Source organism: Diabrotica undecimpunctata, chromosome 3 (genome assembly GCF_040954645.1).
Source record: "Diabrotica undecimpunctata isolate CICGRU chromosome 3, icDiaUnde3, whole genome shotgun sequence".
NCBI lineage: Eukaryota > Metazoa > Arthropoda > Insecta > Coleoptera > Chrysomelidae > Diabrotica > Diabrotica undecimpunctata.
Genome location: NC_092805.1, coordinates 46,323,546 through 46,350,254, shown reverse-complemented (window position 1 = coordinate 46,350,254; position 26,709 = coordinate 46,323,546). Strand labels below are relative to the sequence as shown.

At 34.3% G+C, this 26,709-nt stretch overlaps 2 protein-coding genes across 3 annotated transcripts in view; one reads left to right on the top strand and one right to left on the bottom strand.

The window, feature by feature from the left end:
* Positions 1-2,468, top strand: part of LOC140437892 (uncharacterized) — a 77,047-nt gene extending 74,579 nt beyond the window's left edge. The window contains exon 7 of the mRNA XM_072527685.1: positions 616-2,468. Coding sequence (XP_072383786.1) covers positions 616-2,432 — 1,817 coding nt within the window. The 3' untranslated portion in view covers positions 2,433-2,468. The remainder of the gene's footprint in view (positions 1-615) is intronic.
* The window catches only part of Ac78C (adenylyl cyclase 78C), a 757,610-nt gene that overhangs the window by 196,036 nt on the left and 534,865 nt on the right, over positions 1-26,709 (bottom strand). For both annotated transcript variants that reach the window (XM_072525847.1, XM_072525848.1), the window contains 2 exons: positions 17,322-17,401; positions 14,290-14,439 (listed from right to left, as the gene is read on the bottom strand). In XM_072525847.1, coding sequence (XP_072381948.1) covers positions 14,290-14,439; positions 17,322-17,401 — 230 coding nt within the window. The remainder of the gene's footprint in view (positions 1-14,289; positions 14,440-17,321; positions 17,402-26,709) is intronic.

Sequence of the window (26,709 nt, the reverse complement as noted above, 5' to 3'; positions counted from 1 at the left end):
AGGAAACATAATAAGAAATCAAATTGATTACATAATAGTGAACAAGAGATTCCGTAATAGATGCCTATCAGTTAAAAGTTATCCCGGTTATGACGTATAGTCAGATCATATTTCTGTTATTGGTAAATTTAGGTTTTGATTTAAAAAGGTTACAAAAAAGAATAGTAACAAAAAATGTGATATGAGAGACTAAAAGATAAGAAAACAAAGGAGACAGTCACACGTATTCTTTCAGAAAATCTAAGCAACATGGAGCAAACATATGATCCAGAAGAATCACTCCAGAATATATGTGAAACCTTAAACAAGATCAGAGAAAAACATCTAATAGAAAATAAAGAGAAGAAGAAAAGGTGGATGAACTATTAAAACTAATTATTTAATTAGTGTTATTATTTTCACCTGTGATTCAAAGAATATATTTTTGTAATAATTCCATTGTTACTTCTACTTCTAGCATAAAAGTGTGCTTCTTCCGTTAATTAAAAATGAACTTTTAATGTCTATCTACGCCGCTGATTAGAAAAATAATAGCGTGTAAAATAATGGTGTAATTTAAATAATAATTTAACAGATAAAATAGAAATATATAAAAGTATCGTCCACCAAGGTAAGTTAGTCAGTTGTTTTATAAGACCAATATAGACGATATGAATAAAATTAGGAAACTAATAGAAAATCTGTCAGTAAACCATATTGAACAGCTTCAAAATAAGTCAAATTACAAAAATGGAGGAGATTGTGATTTTTTAATCGGTAGTGAACAGTTAAAAGATATTTTAAATATTATAAAAGAAAACGTAGATCCCGCAAATTTCAACGATGTTAGTGATGGAGTGGAAATCTTGCTAAAAAAATATGACAGCTTGTACCAAACCAGTAATCAAAGTATTAAAAAGTTAGTACCGATGGTTTATAACCTTTTGTTAACAATTTTTGTCAACACCACCCAGCTGGAGAGGCAAAAATACTACCACATGTTATTAGATACGTACTATAATAGTTTAAATAATTTTGCAAATAAATGGGATGGATGCGAGAGGTTACCAACTAAAGAAGAGTTTGAAGCTCAAATAAAAGACCTTGTACCATACGTTAAGCTAGATATGGTAAGACATTCTGAAGTACAAGGTAAGATTAAAGTATTAGAATCTGTAAGTGAATTAATAGAAGTATTTCTTTATCCACAAATATTTAGAGAAGATTGCTACAAAATTGTAACCAAAAATTTAGGAACTAGCGAATATATGTTCAATAAATTTGAGGTTGCACACAGTGGAGAAAACCAAGGTTTATTAGGAGACTACTTTAAAATTAATATATTTTTCAATTTTAATAACAAAGACGATATCATTCGATGTTTTGCAAAATATTTGCCAGTTACAAACGAAATAACATTATTAGTTGCTAAGGCTAGTTTTAAGAAAGAAATATTTATGTATAGTATATTTATGCCAGCAGTCCTTTCTGTAGGTATCACAGAGATTATAGATGTTGCACCTCAGTGTTTTTTGACCAAAAACGACGATTGTATTATTTTAGAAGATTTATCATTTAGTAATTACGTTTTAAAACCTATGGACTTGCACGCAGAATATGATTGGTTGGAAATGGTTACTAAGCAACTAGCAAAACTGCACGCCTCTTCGTGGGTGTACGAGGAAAAGATGTCTGCAAAATCTGGTAAAGAAATACGGATCAGTGAATTATTTAAGGAGAATCTTAAAGAGTACGCACTAAGCGAACATGAACCAGCAGGTCTTGTGCTATTACAAGGGTGTAAATTTATGGTGTCCTACATCTTAGAACAGTTTCCAGATGTAATCCAAGGTACGGAATTATCGGAATTAAAGGAAATGGTGAAAGAAGCTTTCAAAGAAATGTACAAAAATGTTGGTGAATCAAAGAAATTTAGGAATGTTCTGTGCCAAGGAGATATTCATGCAAACAATATCTTAATGAAATTCAATGAAGATAATAAGCCAGAATCTTGTAAACTTGTAGATTATCAACTTTCTAGGTATTGCTGTCCTGTTGTAGAACTTTTAGTTCACTTATATCTGAATACTAACAAAGCAAATCGAGAAAAATATATGAAGATTTTATTAGATGTTTATCATGCAGAAGTGAGTAGAATACTTTCTTTATATGATATTGATATAAACAAAATTTTAACGTATACTTCATTCTTAGAAGCTGTTAACCAATTTAGACTTACAGGGATATGTATAACGGCTACTTATGTTCAAGTTTTATTCATTCCTAAACATTTATTGCAAGAGATAAATACAAGCCCAGAGAAAGCTGCGCAATATTATGTAGGCGATAGAAAAGAAGGCTTGGAGCAATTTATGAAACACGATTCATTTAAAAATAAATTGAAGGAGATGGTTCAAGAAATGTGTAATGAAATAAAAAGGAGAAATAGTTAGGTGAATTATATTTTATTTATGTAGAAAAAATGGATATTTTAAAAATAAATATAATTAATATTTGCAGTTTACATTATTCCCTAAATTCGTTTATGGTTGTACTGAATAATGCAATACTGAATCTCTTAAATTTTAGTTCGCAAAGAAATATAAAAAAATTCTCCTTTTAGATCTGTTAAACTCAAGCACTTCCTATTCTTCAGAGTGCGGTTTGTTACACCTTGAGATTAGTTTTTGTTTTTTTTAGAAAAATAAGCTTCAAAAACCAATTGGCCAGAATAATTTTTATATAATAATGTTAATGTCCATAATTTTTCCTATTAGTTTACCAAAAAGTTAATAAATGAAACAAAATGTGAATCAATTCCAAAACACATCCTTCTTAATTTTTATAGGTTTTTATTCCTGCAAATTCACACTTAGACTGATCAAGGATTGAAATTAAAAATTTATTTCTTTTTCTTCAGGTGCCATCTCCGCTACGGAGGTTGGCAATCATCATAGCTATTTTAGTTTTTGAGACAGTAGCTCAAAATAGTTGTTTTGAGCTGCATCCAAACTATTCTCTCAGGTTTTTAAGCCATGAAATTCGTCTTCTTCCGGTGCTTCTTCTGCCATCTATCTTTCCTTGCATTATGAGTCGCAGGATGCCATACTTCTCGCCCCGCATCACATGTCCGAGATACTGTAGCTTTCTTTCTTTAATTGTAAGTTCAACTTCCTTCTCTTTACCTATTCTTCTCAGTACTTCATTGTTCGTAACTCTATCTACCCATGAAACCCTCATAATTCCTCTACAGGTCCACATTTCAAAGGCGTGTCTGGATTTAACGTCCATGATTCCACTTCATAGTATAGTACACTGTATACGAAATATTTTGTTAGGCGTACTTTAAGAGCTAATGTTAAATCTTTGCCACATAGGACCTTTTTCATTTTCATAAAATTACAACGTGCTTTTTCGATTTTCACTTTGATTTCTGCAGTGTAGTCATTATTTTCTGTTATAAGTGTTCCTAGGTAAGTGTAATTTTTTACTCTTACGATCTGCTGGCCCTTTACTATCAAGATTTCGTTAGTATTATGGTTGTTTTTACAAATTTTCATAAATTTCGTCTTTTTGATATTGAGCGAAAGTCCGTACTCCCTACGACACATTACTAATTTACTTATGAGTCTTTCCAGGTCTGGTAAACTATCGGCTATTATTACTGTATCATCTGCATATCTCATGTTATTAACTAAGACTCCATTTACTCTTATGCCGACTGTTTCATCTTCCAGAGTTTCTCTAATTACCTCAAAATAAGCGTTCAATAATAGAGGTGGTATGTAGCCTTGCCTGACTCCTCTCTTTATTTCCATTTCTTCAGATGTCTCTTTTTCAATTTGTACTATTGCTCGCTAATTGTAATAAAGCTTTGTTATTAGCCCTTAATCTCTTTCATTTAGGTTTTTATTTTTTTTAATTTCCATGAGTCGGTCATGTTTTACTTTATCAAACGCTTTATTGTAGTCTATAAAACAGACGTAAAGAGGGTTAACATCCAAACATCTCTGCGTCAGCACGTTGAAGGAGAATAGTGCCTCTCTGGTACCCATACCATTGCGGAATCCATATTGTGTGTCACTAATATCCAGCTCCAGTTTAGAGTGAATTCTGGCGTGGATAATTTTTAACAGAATTTTTAAGGTATGTGACATTAAGCTTATGGTTCGATAGTCACTGCACTCTTTGGCATTCACTTTCTTTGGTAAATACACAAATGCTAATGTCAACATTTCTCTAGGGATGATTCCTGTAGTATATATAGCGTTGAACAGTTCTACTATTATGTCCAGGTCTTTCTCATTGACCAACTTTAATAGCTCGCTTGATAATTCATCTAGACCAGTAGATTTATTGGTTTTCATTGAGTTTAATGATTGACTAACCTCTGATTTGGTTATCTCTGGGCCTACATCTCCCGTTTGGCTATCTACAGATGTACTAGCTTCTCTCTGGTCTTGAAATAATTCCTCGATGTACTCTTTCCATCGCCATAGTTTTTGTTCTGTCTCCAATATAATATTTCCATTTTTGTCGAGCAATGTATTCAAGGTTCTTCTACTTTCTACTCCAGCTAGTTCTTTGACTTTTTTATATAGATTAAAGTTGTCATATCTGTTTTGCAGTTTTTCTATTTCTTTACATTTTTAGTAAAGTAGGCTTCTTTAGCCTCCCTAATTTTTCTTTTTATTTGATTTTGAAGCTGTTTATAGCGGATCGTATTGATGGTTTTGTTTTTTCTCCTTTCATTCATCAACTCTAGAATTTCTTCGGTCATCCACTCTTTTTTCTTACATTTGGCTGTTGTAAATACTTTCTTACTTGGCTCCAATATAGAGGTTTTGAAGAATTGCCACTGCTGCTCTACGTTGCAATTATTTCTTAGGTTTCTACCTAAATTTGTGTTGATTTCGTGTTTCAGATTTTCTTTTGTTTCTTCTGACTTTAGTTTCTGTATTTTAAGTTTATTGTTGTTGCGGCTTTTTTGCGTCTTTTTTAGTTGCAGTTAAAACCTAGGAATAAGAAGACTGTGATCAGAGGATACATCTGCTCCTGGATATGGCTTTACTGCCTGAATTGAGTTTCGATATCTGTGTTTTATTAGGATGTAGTCAATTTGATTTTTGACGATTTTGTTGTCTTTGTCAGCTGGTGATTTCTATGTATAAAGGCGTCGCTTAGGTAATTTAAAAAATGTATTTGCGGCTATAACATTATGCTCCTGGCAAAATTCTATTAGGCGATCTCCTCTGTCGTTTCGTTCACCAAGCCCATATGGTCCTACATTAGGGAAGCACGGTCCTTCGCCAATTTTTGCATTGAAATCACCCATGATCACTGTTATATCTCTAGATAAAAATTCATTTATAAACGTTTAATATCAGTTGTTCTACTCAGTTTACCAATCTTAATTTACTAATCTAACTTAAAAACTTAAAAACTAAAAATAAGGCTTTCAAAAATATAACTATTTAGACTTTGGAACTAGTCAAGAAAAAATATTTATAATTGGTGGTGACTCCAATAACAAGCACACCCAGTGAGGGCTGGGCTAATAGGGGCAAAAAATCTAAGGAACTCCTGCAGGCAGTTACGCAGTTAAATTGTGAAACACTTTTAACAGGTAAACCAACCTATTGGTCTACTAATAGTAATAAAATTCCAGATATGGCTGCCTTTTTTCTCACTAGAAATATTTCTGGTAATTATATAAGTATCGAGAAAGCATGGAACATGAACTCCGACCAGTCCCCAATAGTCCTTACATTGAGCGATGTATTTATTTAAAATCAGCTACCCCTAAATTACAGCCATAAGCGCCCGTAGCTTAGCAGCTAAGATACTGGCCCTTTAACCAAGAGCGCTCCAAGATTAGCCATATGGCTCACAATCGACTTATGGATCTTTAACAACATATTTTAGGTAGTTTTTAGTTAGAATAACCTGATCCTGAATGGCAAGTAGGAAATCCTCAGTTTTGTGAAACGTCTTTCCTGATGTTATTCAATAGTTCGATGCTATATTGTCGACATATTCTTGGCTCATTTCATTAAGATACAATGAATAAAATATTATTACCATAAGTATTATCATTATCCCCAAATTAACAAATAGATTAATAGATTGTAGAATTTATCAGCTTTAATTGAAAGAAACAATCAATTAGACTACTTATTGCCAAAAAAAAAAGAAACTTAGAAGGATCTAGCAGTGCTCTAGAATTCCGTTTGATAAAGCAAGACTAAATAATGCAACACAGCAAAAGAAAAATAAAAAAAAATAAAAATGAATAAATTAAATACAAATAGGACATGTAATGCAAATATCAAAATCTAGCTAGAAAAACGCTCCTTTATAGACTCATTGGTTAGAGAAGAAGAGGAAGACCTGGCACAAGGTTGCTTGATAACATCGATGTAGACATGAGAGATATGAGAAAATGTGCTTGAGGGGGAAGCCCATCTTCTTCTTCTTGATGTGCCTATCCGTTACGAATGTTAGCGATCATCATGGCAATCTTTATCTTATCTGCAGCAGCGCGGAAAAGCTGCACAGATGTTGTATTGATCCAGACCCTGAAGTTCTTTAACCAAGATGCTCTTCTTCTTCCTGGACCTCGTTTTCCAAATATTTTTTCTTGCAGGATGGCTTGAAGGAGAGCATAGGAAGGCCATAGATAGGGAAAACTGAAGAGAAATTCTTGAGGAGACCAGACCTCACGCAGGGTTGTAAAGTCAGAATGACGATAAAGTCTTTTATTTGGTCTAACCTTTGTGCTGGAGATCTTCCTCCAGATCTTTTGCCAGATACGTTGTTTTTAACTATCATTTGTTCCATTCCATTTATTCTTCTGGTTATACTTTCAGAATATCATAAAATATTTTGGTTGATAGTTGTGGTAAGTATAGTTTTTATGATTATTTCTTCTATTAATAACCCTTTGAGGTCATTGTTATGAAATGTATGACACCATTACAGCTCGTATAAATGAATTAACAATTTTGTCCACTGGTCACCTGGCATGTCATAGATACATGAAAATCACAAAACACGGATTTAGTCGTTGGCATCTCTATCATGCCGTAAATATAAAGTCTAATCATTCAATAGATGAAAATTTTAAAGAGATATTTGAACTATTCAGTAGATTTTGGTTGAGAATACCCATATCGGTTTTTTGGCAAATCCTGTTAATTGTTTTCAATGCCTTTATATTTGACCTTGCGCGTGCTATGCATGCTGTCATTTTAATTAAAGAGAAGTGTTTATTTGGAGTTCTGTTGATTTTATAAAGATTGTGTTAGTATTTTTCACATGACTAAAAGAAAATATTTAACTCAGGCAGAGTTAGAGGTCCTAGTATCTGACTGAGGTGACGACTCTATTGAGACTTGTTTGAAGATGAGATGCTTCTTAAGGAAATTTTAGAATCGGATGGTTCAGCTGAAAATATAACCGTTACAGAAGATGTTGATTTTTGGGAACCATGGGAGGATAATCAACTGAAATTTAAAAGTTTTTCGTCTATTTATTTCTGTAAGGTATGCCTAGGATGTCCTGCTTTACACCCCGGCAATTGTTTTCAAAAATATCATGCATTGCAAGACTATAACTGAAAAATAGGTTGTTACTTTTTATACAGAATATATACACTAGTTTGTAATAAAGTTCAACTTAAATTTAATTTACGTTTGCGTTTAAAATATGCTAATAAAATTTAACAATAAATTGTATTATAAAAAACATGACATTATTTAAGCCAAATGAGAGTTTAACTAACACATTATTCAATTTTAAAATTCAATTATAGCTTGTTTAAGATGTTTTGTTCAGTTCTAACAAATATGAATTCTTTAGAATAAATAGGAAAAAAGAGAGGAATTTTAAATAATGTTGTTACAAATATTGGATTAAAATTAATGGGAAAAACCCCGTAGTTGGCTGTATACCATCGTTTATAAAAAAAAAACACAGAAGTTAAAACACTTCACACTTGTATTGTGGTATAAAACCATATAGTTAAAACTTTATGAAAAGTGTCGTCAAAATTTAAATACTGGCATAACGTTTTCGATCTGAACAGATCATCCTCAGTGCCTTGTGTAATTGTAGCTAACAATAAAGTTAAATGCGTGACCTGCTATATGGGTTTACATCATTCCGAATGTTACATTTTATTTATGTTTTGACTCTAGGTCGATGACAATGGATAAACTTTTAAATTACTTTAGGGACTACATGTCTCCCTGCTCGAGAGATTAAACGGCCACGACGATCTCAGTGCACTTTCATGTGTTAAACAGTGACACGTAGTTCAGTAGGCATGTAATATATGCCAACGACTTATACGACACTTTATTCGTCATTGTGTTCGACCGCAAAGGGTTAAACTATTTGTGTGATGTGCGATAATATAATACCGGCGCACCAATTTGGTTTTTACAAAGATGGACCACTATACATCCATAGTCCATAGAATATCAGAACATAATAAACAGAGCATTGAAAGAAAATAAAGTCTGTGCGATGTCTTTCTTGACGTGGCGCAAGCTTGAGGAACTTACAAATTAAGAAAGGTTTTGCCGAGAAAGTATAGATGTACATTGAAATGACATACTTGAGAGAAAGCTTTTAGGGTTAAAAGTAAAGAAGCCAACTCAGAACTCAAAGAAATTAAGGAAGGAGTACGTTAAGGTAGTGTATTGGAACCAAACCTATACATTTTATACACTAGACACATTTTAGTATTTAGTTCATAATACAATAGCCCCCTTCAACAACGATACTGCTTTAATGGTTGTAGGTTAAGATCATGCAGAAGCAATATGGAAACTGCAATTATATATTAACAAAATTAACAAATAGTCTAAATCCTGGCGAATCAACACATCAATTTTACAAAAAAGAAGAGTCAACCCATCCCTGTTAGTATAAATTATGTTAAAATACCATACAATACAGCAAAATATTTGAGTATTATAAAAGTTAGGCTACGCTGAAGAGCTCATATCAAAACGAAAAAAGAAGAATTCAGCATTTAGTATAAAAAAATGTACTTGATGTTAAAAAGATCATTAACATTGTGAATCTACAATTAAATTCTTTTGTATAAACAAATAATAAAACTAGTACAGACGTATGGCGTAGAGTTGTGCCAGTAGGACTAATTTAAAAATTGTTATTTTCAATGCTCCTTGGCATTAGAGGAACAGCGACCTCCATAGAAACTTGGAAATGGGCATTACTAATGAGACCATTAGTAAAAGGTCACGACAATGACTTTTTTAGCATGTTTATGGCGTGGCCATCCCGCTCCTTGACAACGTGGATCTGATTATATGACTTAAAAGGAATAAGCCTTTTGAGCTAGTAAAACGAAAGTACAGTACAGTGACCTTATATGCTAATCTTTTTAAAAAAACAATTCTAAGGAATACTACTTGTTTAAGTTAGTGAAATGAAAAACAAAGCACAGTGATCAAAGTGCAGTTTGCGGATGAACTAGTAGATCCTAAGGAATACTATTGAGTATGTTCTCAGTTATATACAGAACCACTGAGTTATACCAAGCATTTATTCATTTAGAAAAATCATTTGATAGTACTCTAAAGAAGATGAAAGACATATGCTTAAAAAAGAAAGGTGTGAATACCAAACTCAGAAAAGCCGTTATGTATATATACAGACATAAAAGGAATAGAGTCAGAGTTTATTACAGTAAATGGGGATTTAGGTCAAGGGAAAGTCCTAGGCCCTACACTATTTAACATCGTCTTTTTTCTTCATGGAACGATGAAAAAAAAAGAAGGATTGGTAGTCAGAAATACTAGTGCTTCTGAAATTTTTGTCAATGGTCTGGCTTATCAGCAGATCAACTAAAAGTAAACCACTGATAATCATTTCAACTATTATTAACATTATTTAAACATCATGCGACATAAACCTCATCCAGCATAACTGGATTCAAGGTGCTCAAGATCGGATGCAATAAAATTATTTACGGGAGGTGTATAATCAGCGGTGGGCTCAAAAAAAAATCAATGATGGTTATCCTTTATTTAAAGAAGAATAAATCTCCCATTTGAACAAAGAAATATGGATCACTTTAGATGGTAGAACACTCAACCAAATCCACCACGTCCTAGTGGAAAGCAAGTATGCGGAATTAATAACAGATGTTAGAAGGTATAGAGAGGATGACACGCATTCCAATTACATACTAATGATCACGAAATCAAAAGAAACTATCCCAAAGGTCAGAGAACAGAGAATAATCTTGTAAAAAATATGACGTTGCCAAACTAAGGAACAAAGGCAGCGCTGCCAACTTCCAGGCAGACGTGACAGCAAAACAACTTCAAAGCGAAAATCAAGGTGAAATCGAAATGGAGTGGAGAATAATAGAAGCTATGAAAGACGCAGCTCAACAGCGATTAGGTTAAGTAAAGAAGGGGGGAGATAAAGAACGGTTTAATGCCTATTGCAATAAAAGCATTAACATACGAAATGAGACAAGAGTAAAATATATGGACAAACCAAGTGACGAAAATAGAAATGATTATGAAGCAGAGAGAAGAGACGCCAAACATTGTGTAGAAGGAAGAAAATGGAGCATATGGATGAAAAGCTGCCAGAGATTAACAAACGTTATATCAATAAAATTGTGAGAAACTTCTACCAGGAGGCAAAAAAGTATGCGAAAACTACAGGGGTATCACTCTTTTTGATGTAATATATAAGGTAATCGCCAGAGTCATAAGAAGCAGACTGAAAAGGTACTTAATCAAGCAGGTTGGTTAATACAGGGAAGGATTCAAAAAGGGCAGATTCACCGTAGATCAAACATTCGTGTCAAAAATGATTCATTGCGGTACGTACGAGCAACAGTTAAAGCTAAACCTCATCTTTATAAATTTTAATCAAGCTTGCGATTCTGTGATAAGAAGGCATATTTCTACCATGCCCTAAGAGTACTTGGAATTTCCGACAATAGAGTAAGGATATAAGGAAGCCTATCAGGAAAATTTAAAATAAGAAAGAGACTAAAGCAGGAAGAACCGCTGTCCACAATACTCTTTAATTTCTTGAGGGGGCAATAATCAGAAAGTAAAATCCGATCGAAAGCTATGATTTATGACAACGGAAGCCAGGTCCTGGGCTTTGCGAATGATGTGGTGTTAATGGCAAGAACTAAAGAACTGCTGAGGATTTTTAAACTATTTGAAATAAAGGCTAAACAGTATGTACTGATTATTAATGAGCAACAACAAAGTATATGGAAATGGGGCAGACCACATATTTTCCACTATTATTGTCAATGTCCTCTTCAATTATAGAAATTTTCCTTCTCCGAGCAAGTCCTTGTTGTTCGTCCCGTTGTGGAAGAAGAGGCCTATGTAATTCTAATTGTAGGGCTAAATTAATAGCAAAATTTAAGAGAAACTTTCCAAATAGTTTTAACACCTTTTACTCATCTTATTAATTTAATTCTATCAACTGGAGTACTTCCAGAAATACTTAAATACTCAAAAGTACTACCTATCTACAAAAAAAGGTGATTCCTTAAAAACTGATAATTACAGACCCACAAACATTGTTTCTACTTTTGGGAAAGTGATTGAAAAGGTTATCAAACAATAATTTTATTCCTATTTTAAGTCAAATAATTACTTTAGCAACTCACAATATGGATGGAAGAAGTGCTCGTTTTACTACGAACGCGGTATTTAATGTAGTGCCGAGGTGATTAAGGGGCTTGAACGCGGCAATCGCATAACAATTTCTCTTTGCGACTTGTCGAATGCTTTTGACTGCGTTTCACACGACATTTTGCTCCACAATTTAATTTACTATGGAATCAAAGGTATCCCTCTTCAGCTTATAACTTCTTATCTATATGGCAGACACCAGGCGGTAGTGTCTAACGGTCATCTCTCCGATTTTTATTAGTAAAACATGGAATCCCACAAGGTTCGGTTTTAGGACCTCTTTTGTTTATTATTATATTAATGACTATATGTCAACGATTTGCCTAAATTCATATCTCCGTACAAATCCATACAATTCACAGATGGTACGACATACGTTATATTAGGAAAAAACAATCATGATTTAAAAACGAGCATAAATCTAGCACACGGTTTGCCGCAAACAAACTAAAAATTTACTCTGATAAACCGCAAAATTTTATTATATCTGCAAGTAATTTACACAATGATTCAGATAACAAAGAGACCATTAAAAAATTGGAAATAACTATAGATAATCGATTGGACTGGTCGGCTCATATATCACAACTAAAGAAAAAGCTATCAAGTTCATTATTTGTTATTCGCTAAATAGCAAGGGTCGTCAAATTTGAAAAAATAAAAATTACATATTTTTCTTTAGGCCACTCTCACCTAAATTATGGCTTATTCATATGAGGCAATTCAACATCAAATTTTTAGAATGCAAAGGAAAGCTATCAGGAATTTAGCAGAGGTTAGTTATCTGGAACGCTGTCGACCTTTCTTTATCAAATTCAAAATTATGCTGCTACCTACTCCGTTAATATTTCAAGATCTAACTAAAATTCACAAAAAACGGACCCATTTAATAAAGCAGTCTGTTACGTTCACAATACGCGAAACTGTCACTACCTACTAACAAATCGTTGTAAAGTAGGTCTTTCAGATAAAAATTGCCTTAATTATAACTATTACAATATTTTACTAAAAAGTATTAAACAGCTAAGCTGTAATAGTTTCGAAAAAGTTATTAAAAGTATCTTCTGAAACATTGTTTCTACTGCTCAGAAGAATATATGACTCATTGCAGAACATCCACTGAACTGCTTACTGTAACTTTGCTATAAATCTTTTGCTGTATAATATATACGCTTGTTTGTGATATATATATATATATATATATATATATATTGATTTATAGTATCAGCAATCGGTCAGGAAATAAAACTCTATTTGTTCAATCTCAATATTTCGTCACGATTTTGTGACTTCTTCAGGAGAAAACTGTAAATTTATTAAAATCATTAATTATTATGTGTAAACAAAGTGAACATTTTAATACTTACTTAATAGCATATCTAAATAAATGACATATTTGTTTGATTTTATTTAGGAGTTATGGTAACCGCAATATTTTATAGAGTGAATTCCCATTGTACAATTTTTAGTGAGTCGGTTAAAATAAACAATTACTATGACACTATTATCCATATTATAAATTGGAAAGATGGAATTAATAGTACAGAATTGAGAAAGAATCAGGAACACGATAAATTGATCTATAAAATGTAATTGATGGTATGTAGTCAGTTATTGCAATACTGATATTTAGGAATGTAATAAAATTATTGGTACAGTTACTAGAGAATTACTAAGTTTGTGTTTAAATATATATATAATATTTAAGTTACGTTTTATATTCCGTTTTTAGATACTATGTATTTTTTTGACTTGCTACAAAGAATATTTGTATTTGTTATGTAGTTAAATATATAAACTCTTCACTTCACTATTCAGTTAATTTTTTTATTATTAATTTCAATATAATTAAATAAATAATTAATATTTATTGAATACACCACAAATGCTTCTAGCCTATCACTAATTTTCCTTCTTAAGATTCAGACTTCTATTTCAGAATGCAACACTAAAAATATATAATATAGGCATCGTATTCTTACTTTCAGTTGTAATCTAAGGTCACTACTGCGTAGCACTTTTCCCATAATATTAAATACTGCTCTGGTTTATCCAATGCGTATCCTTGTTTCTTCTAAACAATCGTTATTTTTATTATAAATTTGTATTTGTTAACTTCTTCCACCGGTACTACTCTTATATATATATATATATTACTTCTTCTTGAGGTTGTGTTTTTGCATTTGTCAAAACTTTCGTTTTTTACCATTCAGTGTTAATCCACTTTCTTTTCTGGCATCTATTATACGATCCGGTAGTGGTTGTAAGTCTTGGATAGTCTCCTAGATTAGAATAGTGTCATCGCAAATCTAATATTGTTGATTGGTTTGCCGTTAACGGTTGTAGTACAATTAATATTTTATCTCTTCCAAGTATAAGTTAAAGAATACGGGTAAGAGTACTCAACTTTGCAAAAATAAATAATACAATACGATGTTTCACAAAAAAAAACAAAGGAAGTTATTATACTACTTTAACATCTTATTATTAGATGGGGTAATGTTTATTTTCAAGATTTTTTAACGATGCAAAGTTTTTGGTGAATATATTTTGTATACGATATAATTTTTAAAATCCATGAAAAAACATTGAAACTTACCTGAGTTTTTTGCCTCGTGTCTTTAATTGCTTTAATCATATGAAGGCCCATCTCAACACAACAATGTGCGTGGTCTGATCTAGGAGTTGGTAGTCCTGACACACAGTAGTAACAGTCTCCTAATAATTTTATTCGCAGACAGTAGTTTTCCTAGAAGTGCAAAAAATATTAACATAAGTGTAACACAAGTATTAAAAAACTAATAAAAGGGGAAACCCCCGTGGTTGACTGTATACCAAATATTTAAAAAACTTACAATTAAATAAAAAATGCTAGTGTAAAGTGATATTATATTTAAAAATTATTTGTATAAAAAATTGAAAATTTTCCAAACGGATTCAAATTTCAGTACGTTTTTTGTCTTAGATCTTGATCAGTTTATCATTAGTATAAACATAGTTAACAATTGAAATTAGCCACTAGTAAAGGTGTAAGAACCTTTAGATTTCATATTATAATGTATTAAAAATTAAAATTAAAGCAATATGAGGTCGATGTTAAAGATTTTACTTTAAAGGTCGTGGCATATTATCATGCACGTACAATTTCCGGCACGTAGCGTTTTCAGTCCAGCAATCAGACTGCGCGTTCAGATTTTCGTACATAGAACGTTTCAGTTTGGTGCGGTGAAGATTTGTTCTCGCTTTGTGAAGAATTATTTGATGACGATGAAAAATATTATGGATATTTTAGAATAAATAGGATTCAGTTTGAATATATTTTAAATATAATTACACCTTAGTGTTTATTACTTCTGTATTTAATTGTCACAAAGCAATGAAAACACATGCATAAATGACAAAATAGCCTCGAAAATTATTTTTTTAAATGCTCTGTATCAAAAACAATCAAATACCTAAATAAACGACGAGGAAAAAACAACGGACTTCTAATTCACATTATCCGTACCAACAGGTTTCGACTCGTTCCGTAGCGGTCGGCATCCGTAAAATATTGTTTTCGAATATACTAAACGGAAACGTTAGGTGTCTGATACGATACGTTCCAGATAGTGTGAATTGTTCATATTTAAAACCATTTAAATTATATTTTTCGGAAAGTAAACGCTACGTGTTGGAAACGCAACGTGCATGATAACATGATTCCAAAAGCAGTCTACTTCCGTCTTTTCTCCGTTAGTCATTTGAGAGTTGCTCCAAATCAACCTTATTCACTTTAATGTTTGTACATAGCAATGTCTTAGGTGCACAACTTTAAATTTTTTATTCAAAATATTACTTGACTTATAGTCCCTATTGTGTATTGGCAGTTATTGGCTCAGCAATAGTTAACGTAGATGTTAACCTGTTATTTTAAAGAGTGTTGCAAGTTCCTTTTAATGATTTTATTTTATAATGAATGAAAACTGGACAGAAAATAAGCAAAAGAGAGAGAGGTAAGTTCTTGCTTCTATATAAGTAGACCTATCTTTAGGTCTAACCTAACCACTTCAAACTAACCAAACTTTACTTAGGTTTGTTTTTACTATAATTGTATTTATATTATTTTTACCTGTATTTAAACCGTTTTAGGTACGCATTTTTATGGGGACGTAAATGACATTATTTTGATTTGTTTTAGGTATCCATCGCAAGTTCCTCCAGCTTATCCAAATTGTGACCACAACAATAAAAACATAAAATGTATACCACTCACCAAGAGAGATGTAAATTACTTCCACAGCATGTATGCAAATCAAAAAAAAATGTTTTACGAAATCTTCATCGTAAAGTAATGTCAAATAGCACCACCAAAAAGAAGTCGACAAAATTTAGAACATACCTCACGAACAGGCATAAGTATTATTTATTTTGTAAAAAAAGCTACGCTTAGACCTGTTATTCCGGACAAATTAAAAGTTTGTCAACTCAAATTTAACAAAATACTGAACATAAAAAAATAAGGAAAAAAGACACCAGTCCTAAGAAATATGATTCTGATTTATGTAAACCCGAATACTTTTTCATACACTTGGTGTGAACACAAACACTGCAAAGGCTCTAACGAAATTGATAGTTTGACGTCTATTAGAGTCTTCTTTAAATTAATGGTTAGACTCAGAATGTCCTCTAAAATGTTTACAAAAACAATACTCTATTTGGTGAGTCTGACAATAGATAGATCGCTGACATACACATATCGATAGAAGAAAAGACGACTGAAAGTAGAAGGCAAAAACTATATTGTCAGAAATCTCAACAATAACAGATTGGGGTCCTGGCCCCTTACCTGTTATTAAGGGTCCTAGATCTGTTTAGTATACTTTAAATGAGAACAACAGGTAGCGAATCAGATACAATTCTGAAATTTATAAAGAACCAACTGCATCTCAATATGTTCACCTACAACGTCTTAAATGGTCAGGCCATGTATTTGGGATGAAAAATACAGGCTTTCAAGAAAACTGATAAATGCAAGAATGTAGGGGAAGGGACCTATTGGCAGATCGAAAAAGCCATGAGAGGATATTTTGGTTTATCAATTGATCGTGAAGGAGAACGGCTATACACCGTAACAAGTGGAGAGGTTTGCTGAGTGAAGCTACTGCTCGAATTGGACTGTAGAGATAATAATAGAAGACCTAATAAAAGGCTCAAAACGAGAAAATCATTCAAAATGGTGCTTTAATTAAGTGACAGTGAAAAAAAAATATCATACATCAATTTTGAGGATTATTAGAAGGACCAATCTAAAATTATAAGACTTAATCAGTTATGATTAATAATAATATTCTGTAAATAGAGAAAAATAAAAACCTATTATAGTATTGATCACGTCTAAGCTTATAAAATATATAAAGAAAAAGTGATAAAATTTGTTTGAAATCGAAATCTTAGAGTTTTTATGCTTAATTTAAGAATAATTTATAACAAGTAATGCATGAATCTATATTTGCAATACCTAATTGCATATCTAGTATAATATTTAATATTTTCTTAAGTTACATATTCTTTGAATAACAATATTTGTAAATGATCAACACATGGTTCTTTTTGCTCTTTATTTATATAAGTTACATCAATAATACTTACAGTTGCCAGTTTATCAAATCTTGCAAATAGTTCATTTAATATTTTAACTAATTCCTGAGCTGTACATTTGGTGGATAACACTAAAAATAAAGAAAGTGTAAGCATTTTATACTTTGGTAAATATTAAAATTGGTATATTAACACCAAGTCTTATTACTCAGTAGTAAATAATAAATATTTTAATATCACTGATGATAATAAAATAGTTTTTTTGTCAACTTATGTTTATAAGTTTTACTTTATAAATTTTTAAATGCTTTGTTACATGTATAGTTTACTAAACTATTTAGAAATATCTCTCCATATTATCGCTTTCTTAATAATTGTAAAATTGTTTTCCAGGTTATTGAAATGAACTGTGCAGACAAAAAAACCACTGTACTGTATAAAATGTCTTTATGTGAATGATGTCCACTTAATTCTATCTGCAACACTACTGACGAATACATTACATATGTCACTACAGCATAGCTCTTATGAGCTATTAGTGAGTCATTAATATCTTGGCAGATGTGTTGTAGTTCATCATTGATCTTCAGAAGCTTGGATAGTGTTGTGAATTTATTAAAAGGTTCAATATTTATAACACTTACGGATTTAATTTATTTCTTTATTTATATTAACTTATCTGACAATAATTTATATATATATCCGTACGTAACAAATTCGCGAGCGCGTCTTGAGAATTAACTGTCCCTTCCAAATAAAATGTCCTGTTATATATGCCATTGCCTTTACGCTAGAATCATCGAACAGCCTTCTCGATTAGCGGCGAAATTATAACGGTAAGGCAAACGGGTATTTTTACATCGGCTCGACCGTTTCTGGAAGGTCCCTTCAGGTAAATTTCTGCCGGCTAATCGAATACTCTCGTAAAATCTAAAACAGAACAGCATTAGTCATAATATTTACGGTTATTTTAGGCCAGGATAATTATCGTAACATTGCCCCCCTCTTAAAAGATGGTTCCTCCTGGAACCTTGTCGGGACTGGAACCGGAACTGTATGCTGGTATCGGCAACTGGACCCTCTTTTACAACTTCCAGTTGTATAAAAATGACAAGGGACGGTTTTCTCTCCGCACCAGTAACTATGCGGATTGCAACAGACTAACACCTGGACTTCGGTGTCTTTAAAGATCTCCTCCACCATATTTCGGATAACCCTCCAATCTAATTGGCGGCACTCCAACTTTGGCATGGCTAACTTTTGCACGTCGGACTCTAGTACGTGCTCTCTCAATTGAAGTAAGGGTTCCCACACATCTCGGTAGGTAGGTTGGTCACGGGCAGTGTCTTTTGTTACCAGGTAGAAAAGGTAACGTGATGCATCTTGGAGTTTCAAGGTTTTACCGGGAGCTGGCACCTGGCATTGAAGTTCTGCAACTCGACAAACTTCCTTCGAAAGACGGATGCCAACCCTGGTGCGTCTTTGATACTGGCCGGGATGGTAAGGGCCAGCGAGTAGTCATCGGGGAGCGCGAGTAGATCTTGCTTTTCTTCAGTGGTAACACCATGTCTTGCTTTACCGGTACCTCCATAGGCACCCATGAATTCCTCAAACGTGAGGTCAGACACGTCTTGGACTTGGTTTACTTCCACTTCTTCATCTACGTCGTGGTCACCTTCGAAAGACGCCAGCCGGTTATGGTGTACTATCATCGGCTTTCCCCTCGGAATCTTGCTTATTCGGTAGATGACATCGTTGATATTCTGCATGATGAGATATGGACCTTCCCAAAACTGCTGCAATTTGGGAGAACAACCTTTTCGCTTCTTGGGATTATACAGCCATACTTTGTCGTTCTTCTTAAAGCAACCCTTTTCGGCTTGTGTATCGTACCGTTTCTTCATTCGGTCGCTAGCGATCTGAAGGTGGGAACGGACCAACTCATGTACATCGTCCATTCTTCTTCGTAATTCGATCACATAATCTTTACCTGCTACATCTTCTCCAGGTTTACATCCAAACTCGAGATCACAAGGTAGTCGCATTTCGCGTCCGAATAGGACTTTGGCTGGTGTCTGGCCTGTTGATTCGTTAACAGCAGATCTGTAGGCCATTGTGAAGAACGGAAGGTATTGGTTCCAGTCTCGCTGATGATCGGACACCATCTTTGTCAAATACTTGCCAACTGTCCTATTCATTCGTTCTACCATACCATCCGATTGCGGATGATACGCGGTAGTTCTTGTTTTCTTCATGCCTAGTCTATCACATATTCCTTGGAATAGATCGCTTTCGAAGTTCCTGCCTTGGTCACTATGTATCTCCAAAGGCACTCCAAATCGGCTGATATATTCTTGGATCAACTTATCTGCAACGGTGGCGGCCTTCTGGTCGGGAAGTGCGTAAATCTCGACCCACTTAGTGAAGTAATCCATTACTACCAGCATGCATTTGCCTCCATTTTCACTTTCTGGAAATGGCCCAGCGATGTCCAAAGCTATTCTTTCAAACGGGCTTCCAACATTATATTGTCTCATAGGAGCTCTCCTTTTTCGGTAAGGCCCGTTACTCGTGGCACAAATAGTACATTTCTTACACCAGTCTTTTACATCGTCGGAACTGTTCATCCAATAAAACCGTTCCCGAATTCGCTGAAGGGTTTTCCTTACACCAAAATGCCCTCCCGATGGACTGTCGTGTAACTGACGAAGTACTTCGGCTATTCTGCTCTTTGGGATCACCAACTGTCTTCTCTTCTCTGAACCGTCATCATTTTCCAGGACTCGTTTGAGCAAGCCATCTTCGATGATAAATGAGTCCCACTGGGCCCAATACGTCTTAACTACTGAGCATAGGTTTGATATTTCCTGCCAAGGTGGTCGACGGTTTTCCTCTTTCCATTTTTGGATTTTCTGTATAACTGGATCTCTCTCTTGTTCTGCCCTTATCTTAGTAGGCGTCCAGTCGTCGTTGACAATCGTCGTTCTTAGCACTGCTGCTTCCTTGGATTCCGTTTTGTTGCAGTGGGAACACTCTGCTGGGCATGGCCTTCTGGAAAGAGAATCAGCGTTTCTGTGGCTAACTCCGGCCCGGTGCTCAATCTTAAAATCGTATTCTTGGAGTCGTTCGATCCACCTGGCTATCTGACCCTCTGGATTCTTAAACTGCATCAACCACTTAAGGGCGGCATGGTCGGTTCGGATTAGAAACTTTCTGCCATAGAGGTATTGATAGAAGTGCTCTACTGATTTAACTACTGCTAGAAGTTCTCTTCTCGTGACGCAATAATTCCGCTCAGGTTTTGAAAGAACTTTACTAAAATATCCGAGGACTCGTTCCTGTCCTCCTTGAATCTGAGACAGCACTCCTCCAATTCCCACATTACTTGCATCCGTATCTAAGATGAACTCTCCTTCTGGCAGTGGATACCCTAAAATTGGTGCTGTTATTAGATGTTTTTTTAAGGTCTCAAAGGCATTTTGGCAGTCTGTATCCCAGCGGTATTCTCTTGCTTCCTCTGTAAGTCGCGTTAATGGCTTAGCGATATCTGCAAACTTCTTAATAAACCTCCGGTAGTAAGTACATAGTCCAAGAAAACTTCTCAGATAATTGACTTTACCTTGAAATAGCTGGCACTTCTTGGGGTTTAGGATCAATTGGGCAGCTTTAAGTCGATTAAAAACGTTTTCTAAATTCCTCAAATGATCTTCGAATGTCTCCCCCAAGACGATTATGTCATCTAAATAAACCAGGCATGTTTTCCAAGATAACCCTCTCAACACATTTTCCATAAGCCTCTCAAATGTCGCAGGAGCATTACAAAGTCCAAATGGCATAACGTTGAATTGCCACAATCCAGATCCTGTGGTGAAGGCTGTCTTTTCTTTATCGACTGGGTCCATTTCTACCTGCCAGTATCCAGACTTCAAATCTAAAGTAGAAAACAATTTACTTCCAGCCAATGTGTCCAATGTGTCATCGATCCGAGGCAGAGGATAACTATCTTTCTTGGTAACGTTGTTCAGCAAACGGTAATCCACACAGAACCTCGTCGTTCCGTCTTTCTTTTTAACCAGGACCACCGGAGAGACCCATGGGCTCGTAGAAGGTTCTATCACCCCGTCTTTCTTCATTTCCTGAACAATCGTTTCAGCTTCCTCTCTCTTCGCCTGTGGTAATCGTCGAGCTGTTGGACGAATTGGCTTAGCATTACCAGTATCAATTTTATGCTTAACAACGGTAGTTCTTCCCGTCTTTCCTCCTTTCGGTACGAAAATATCACGATACTGCCGAAGAAATTCCCTTAATTTCCTTTTCTCCATCTGATTTAGAGACTGTCCTGCAACTGCAACCATTTGGTCGAATTTGTCGTTGGAATTATCAGATGTTGTCGCCTGACGGATTATGGATGTCACAGGTACACAAGTTCCTACCTTTGTCTCTTTCTTGATGGTCACTGGGTAGTCGTTGACATTGATAAGTCTCACAGGAATTTCTTTAGCCGAAGTCACCAATTCCTTTCCAATTATGATTCCACGGCCAACCTCATCGTCGTGGTTCCAAGGCTCCATCATAACAGGTGTCCCTTCGTCTACAATTCCCTGTAGTCGCGCTACTATGATCGTTTCGCTTCTCGCAGGCACGACTGTATCTTCTGTAATGGCTGCTTGCACGGTGTTGTCATTATGTGGATGAAGAAATACCTCCTCGTTGCCAACTTTGATTACCTTATTCTTAAAATCCAATTGGAATCCATGCATATTCATTACGTCCATTCCTAATATAACATCCTCTTCGATGTCAGCAACTATAACAGTATGGACAAACTTTTCTGCTCCAATTCCCAATTGTACCTGGATTTCTCCATGAATGTTGGCATTTTCACCTGTAGCGGTCCGAAGTCGCAACCTCGTTGGTAACAGTTTCTTTCGGCTGTTTATAACTGTTGGACGTATAATGGTTCTGGTCGCTCCGGTATCCACCAACAACGTATGTCTTTTACCATTTATTTCTCCATCTACATATACACTATCTTCACGACATTTCAAAGAAGCTATTAGTATAAGAGGGTCTTTGGAAAAGTTCCGGGTCGAAGCTGCTCCCCTAAAGCCAACTCGTTCTGGTTTTCCTGATGGTGAGTTTCTTGATTTTATGGTCTTCGTTTTCTTGCATGTAAAAATTTTCATCATATTAACGAGCTGGTCAAGTTTATCTTCATCTCCTTCCTCTTTTACAGTCCTAACTTTACTGTATCCTCCAGAGGCCTGCGTAGCTGACTCGTATTCGAGGGCGGCGGATAAGACATCAACCAGCGTCTTGTGACGAGCTAATCGTAGTGTTCTCTGCATTTCATGATCACGAAGACCATCAATAAACGTTTGAACGGCCAATTTTTCCATCATGTCTTCGGGAGCTGTTGGATAAGCATATCGTACTAATCTGGCAATATCTACCTCATATTCTTGAAGAGCCTCATCTTTCTTCTGTCTACGATTTTTAAGCTGTGACTGATATACATGCTCCAAATGTTCGTGGCCATATCGCATATTTAACCTCTTCTTCAGTTGTTCGAAATCATCGGTCTCCTCTACGGCTATGGTCTGAAGCACATCTAAGGCATCTCCTCGAAGAGCGATAGTCAGGTTTACAGCCTTTTCTTTTTCAGACCATCCATTTGCTCTTGCGGCTGATTCGAACTGTTTCATATAGTTGTTCCATGATGATTTTCCGTCGAAAGTTGGGACTTTCACATGGACAGAACCTCCACTTCCTTCAAATTTCGGTCGTGTTTCCAACTTACATTTCGTCTCGTCTTCTTTTGTCTCCACTGTAATTGGATTGTTTCCTCTCTCTGCTGTCCCGGTTTCCTCCATCTTCCTTTCTATATCTTTAATCTTTTCTTCGAAGGCCGACATATCGGCAGCAACTTGTTTTTTTAGCGAAGACATTCTATCGTCGAGGGCAGACATCTCAGAAGTTACTTTAGAGATGTTAGCAGAAACTTTACTTTCCAGAGAAGAAATCTCGTTAGAAACTTTGTTTTCTAATGAGGCGATGTCGCCGGAACGTTTCGAAATATCGCCAGAAACTTTGTTCTCCAATGATGCGATGTCACCGGAAACTTTGTTCTCTAATGATGCGATGTCGCCGGAAACTTTCGAAATCGATGTGAGGACAGCATCTTCAAATATATACGTCTCTGGATCTAGACCTTCTTCTAGCAAAGCGTTCTTTAGTCATTGGACTAACTCAGCCTTTTTCCCGGTAGAAGCTAATTCCCTATCTTCAAGATGCCTTCTTAAATCCGTAACTGTGAGCTCATAAATCGTCGTCATTTTCACAATTTATTTTTTATTCACTTGTATTATTATTATAAGTCTAATTTATGTTCGATCCCACTTCTGACACCATTTGTTGTGAATTTATTAAAAGGTTCAATATTTATAACACTTACGGATTTAATTTATTTCTTTATTTATATTAACTTATCTGACAATAATTTATATATATCCGTACGTAACAAATTCGCGAGCGCGTCTTGAGAATTAACTGTCCCTTCCAAATAAAATGTCCTGTTATATATGCCATTGCCTTTACGCTAGAATCATCGAACAGCCTTCTCGATTAGCGGCGAAATTATAACGGTAAGGCAAACGGGTATTTTTACATCGGCTCGACCGTTTCTGGAAGGTCCCTTCAGGTAAATTTCTGCCGGCTAATCGAATACTCTCGTAAAATCTAAAACAGAACAGCATTAGTCATAATATTTACGGTTATTTTAGGCCAGGATAATTATCGTAACAATAGTCTGAATAATGATATTTCTCCAGTGGTCGCGGTCACCTGTTACATGTACTGCCTCAGTATACTGCTTCTTGAGAAGCTTTTTCGTAATGTCTGACCATCTCTGTGGAGATCTGCCGCGTTGGCACTCAATCTAAGGCCTTTCTTGGACCACCAATCGCTTAATTTTCCACATTTCAAAAGCGTCTATGCGTCTATCTGATTCTTTGACTGTCCATGCCTTGCATGCATAATAAAATATGGAAAAGATCAGAGTTGAAACAAGTCTCTTCTTGTTTTTCATAGTAACGTGACGATCACGCCAGACCACGTGTAGTTTAGTCATTGCGGTTTTTGCTAGTTGTTGGCGGTCAATAATCATAATTTTGGTTTTGTTGTAGTTAATTTTGAGTCCAAATTGAGCACTTTTTACCTTAACTGTTTTTTATAGTAAGTAATTTCTTCTGTAGTAGAATAGTAGAGTGTAGAGTCGTCTGCAAAACGCAAGTTAGATATCTGGACACCGCCTAGGTTTACTTATCCCTTCCAACCATTTAAGATTCTGGTCATTATAAACTCTGAATAGATCTTAAATAATAACGAAGATAAAACGCATCCGTGCCGTGCTCTCTTCTTCTAAGTGCATTCAGCAGATAAGTATTCGTCCATTCGAATAATTATATGTCATACCCTTCATTACATTATTTTTACAGCAGCGTTTTTGGCTTCCTTGTTTTCATCTCGTGACTGGAGTTAACTTTCATATTTTTCATCTCCATCTATTTTTGTCATTTTTTCAGTTTACAATTCTACTTGAGTTGTTTTATTTTAAAGGTTTCTTTAGTGGTTACATATATTCCATTTGTCTTGTAATGTTTTCGTTTTTTTCTTTATCCTGTCTGATTTTTCTACAGCACCGTCTCCAGTAGTCCATTGTCATTGCATTTATTTTGGATGTATTGCGTTTATTCTTCTCCTAAATATTTGCAACATACGTACCAATCATAACGGTTTTATACATACGACTTTTTTTGTTTATTTATTTGTCTACACCATAGAAAACTGTTTAGCTGTCTCGTACCTGCACGCACATATGTCCATTTCATCCTCATCTAGGAAGCCTGATCATCTGAAAAGTGGAATGTGAACGCCTACTGATATATCTATGTTTTGGCATTTTATGATCCCCTTGTGGTAAGGACTTGCTTTAAATATATCTTAAACAAATTTGGTGCTGTACAACATATTTTTTTAACTGTTACTAATTTGAATGTTTTCTCAATTTCTATTGCCACTTTTATTATACGCTGTCATAATAATATTATTATAAAGTTGTTGTAGCGTGCGTATATATATATATATATATATATATATATATATATATATATATATATGTATATATATATATATATATATATATATGTATATATATATATATATATATATATATATATATATATATATATATATATATATATATATATATCAATCTAATTTATTTGTTTAATAGTTAGCGCATAGAAAGCTGTCAAAAATCTCCCCACTAATCAAAGGGGCGTAAAGTATCTAAAAATTACAAACATGGGCAAATAGGAAGATCACTAACCAAAAATTACTAAATAAAGATAGAATAAATTACGAGAAACCAACATGCAAGAGCTTAACAACAGAAATGAAGAAGAGAATCAAGAGAATGACGATATCTCAAGGGATGAAGTCAAACCGGTGATACTATTTTAATGGGAATAGGCCACAATTGAAGGTTAAAATAAGTTTATTGGCGTTTCAATTTGCACTTCGGAAGTCGTTCTCAAAATACAAACATTAATAAATTAAACAAATTTTATTTTTTGTTACTTGGTGAAAAATTATTCTAATAATTTAATTTTATCTGATTCATTTATATTGACAATTCAGACATATACTATACATTTTAAAATAGATGACTTTAAAATGACATTGGCAATATCGCTGAGTTGCATTCCTTGGACGACTTTTTTGTAAGATAATTCATTTAATTATATGAAATCAACTTTAACTTATGATCGCATTCATGAGGCATTTTATAAATACAATTCTTTTGTTCTTTGTTTTTTCTTGTTTATTGTTAGGTTTAGTGTTAGGTTTTGTTTAAATGGTATGGCCATGTAGAAAGGATGAATGATCAACAATGGCCAAAGAGAATGTTACAGTGGATCCCCACCAACCGCAGGAGAAAGGGAAGACCAAGAAGATCATGGAGACAAGAAGTAAAAGGTGCAATGGAAGATAGGGGTCTACAAGTAGATGACTGGAACGATCGCAAGCGTTGGAACCTAGGTTGCGAGAAACGGCGGCAGCTGTAATAAACTCGTTATATATATATATATATATATATATATATATATATATATATATATATATATGTTAGGTTTAGTTTTAGATCTCAATATGTTTGTTGGTTTGAATTTTGTTGAAATATTGAATTTATTTCCTATCCTAAGTTTTTTTGAAAATCCTTTTGTGTATGGTATTGTTATTTTCCTCGTATTATTCTTTGTGGATGCTGTAGGATCTCGTTCTAAGTTGTTCTATTCTATTCGGTCGATTGTTGAAAATTCCTTATTTATAAACGATAAAGAATAACCATTTTTTAATAAAACAGATGTTAACAAAT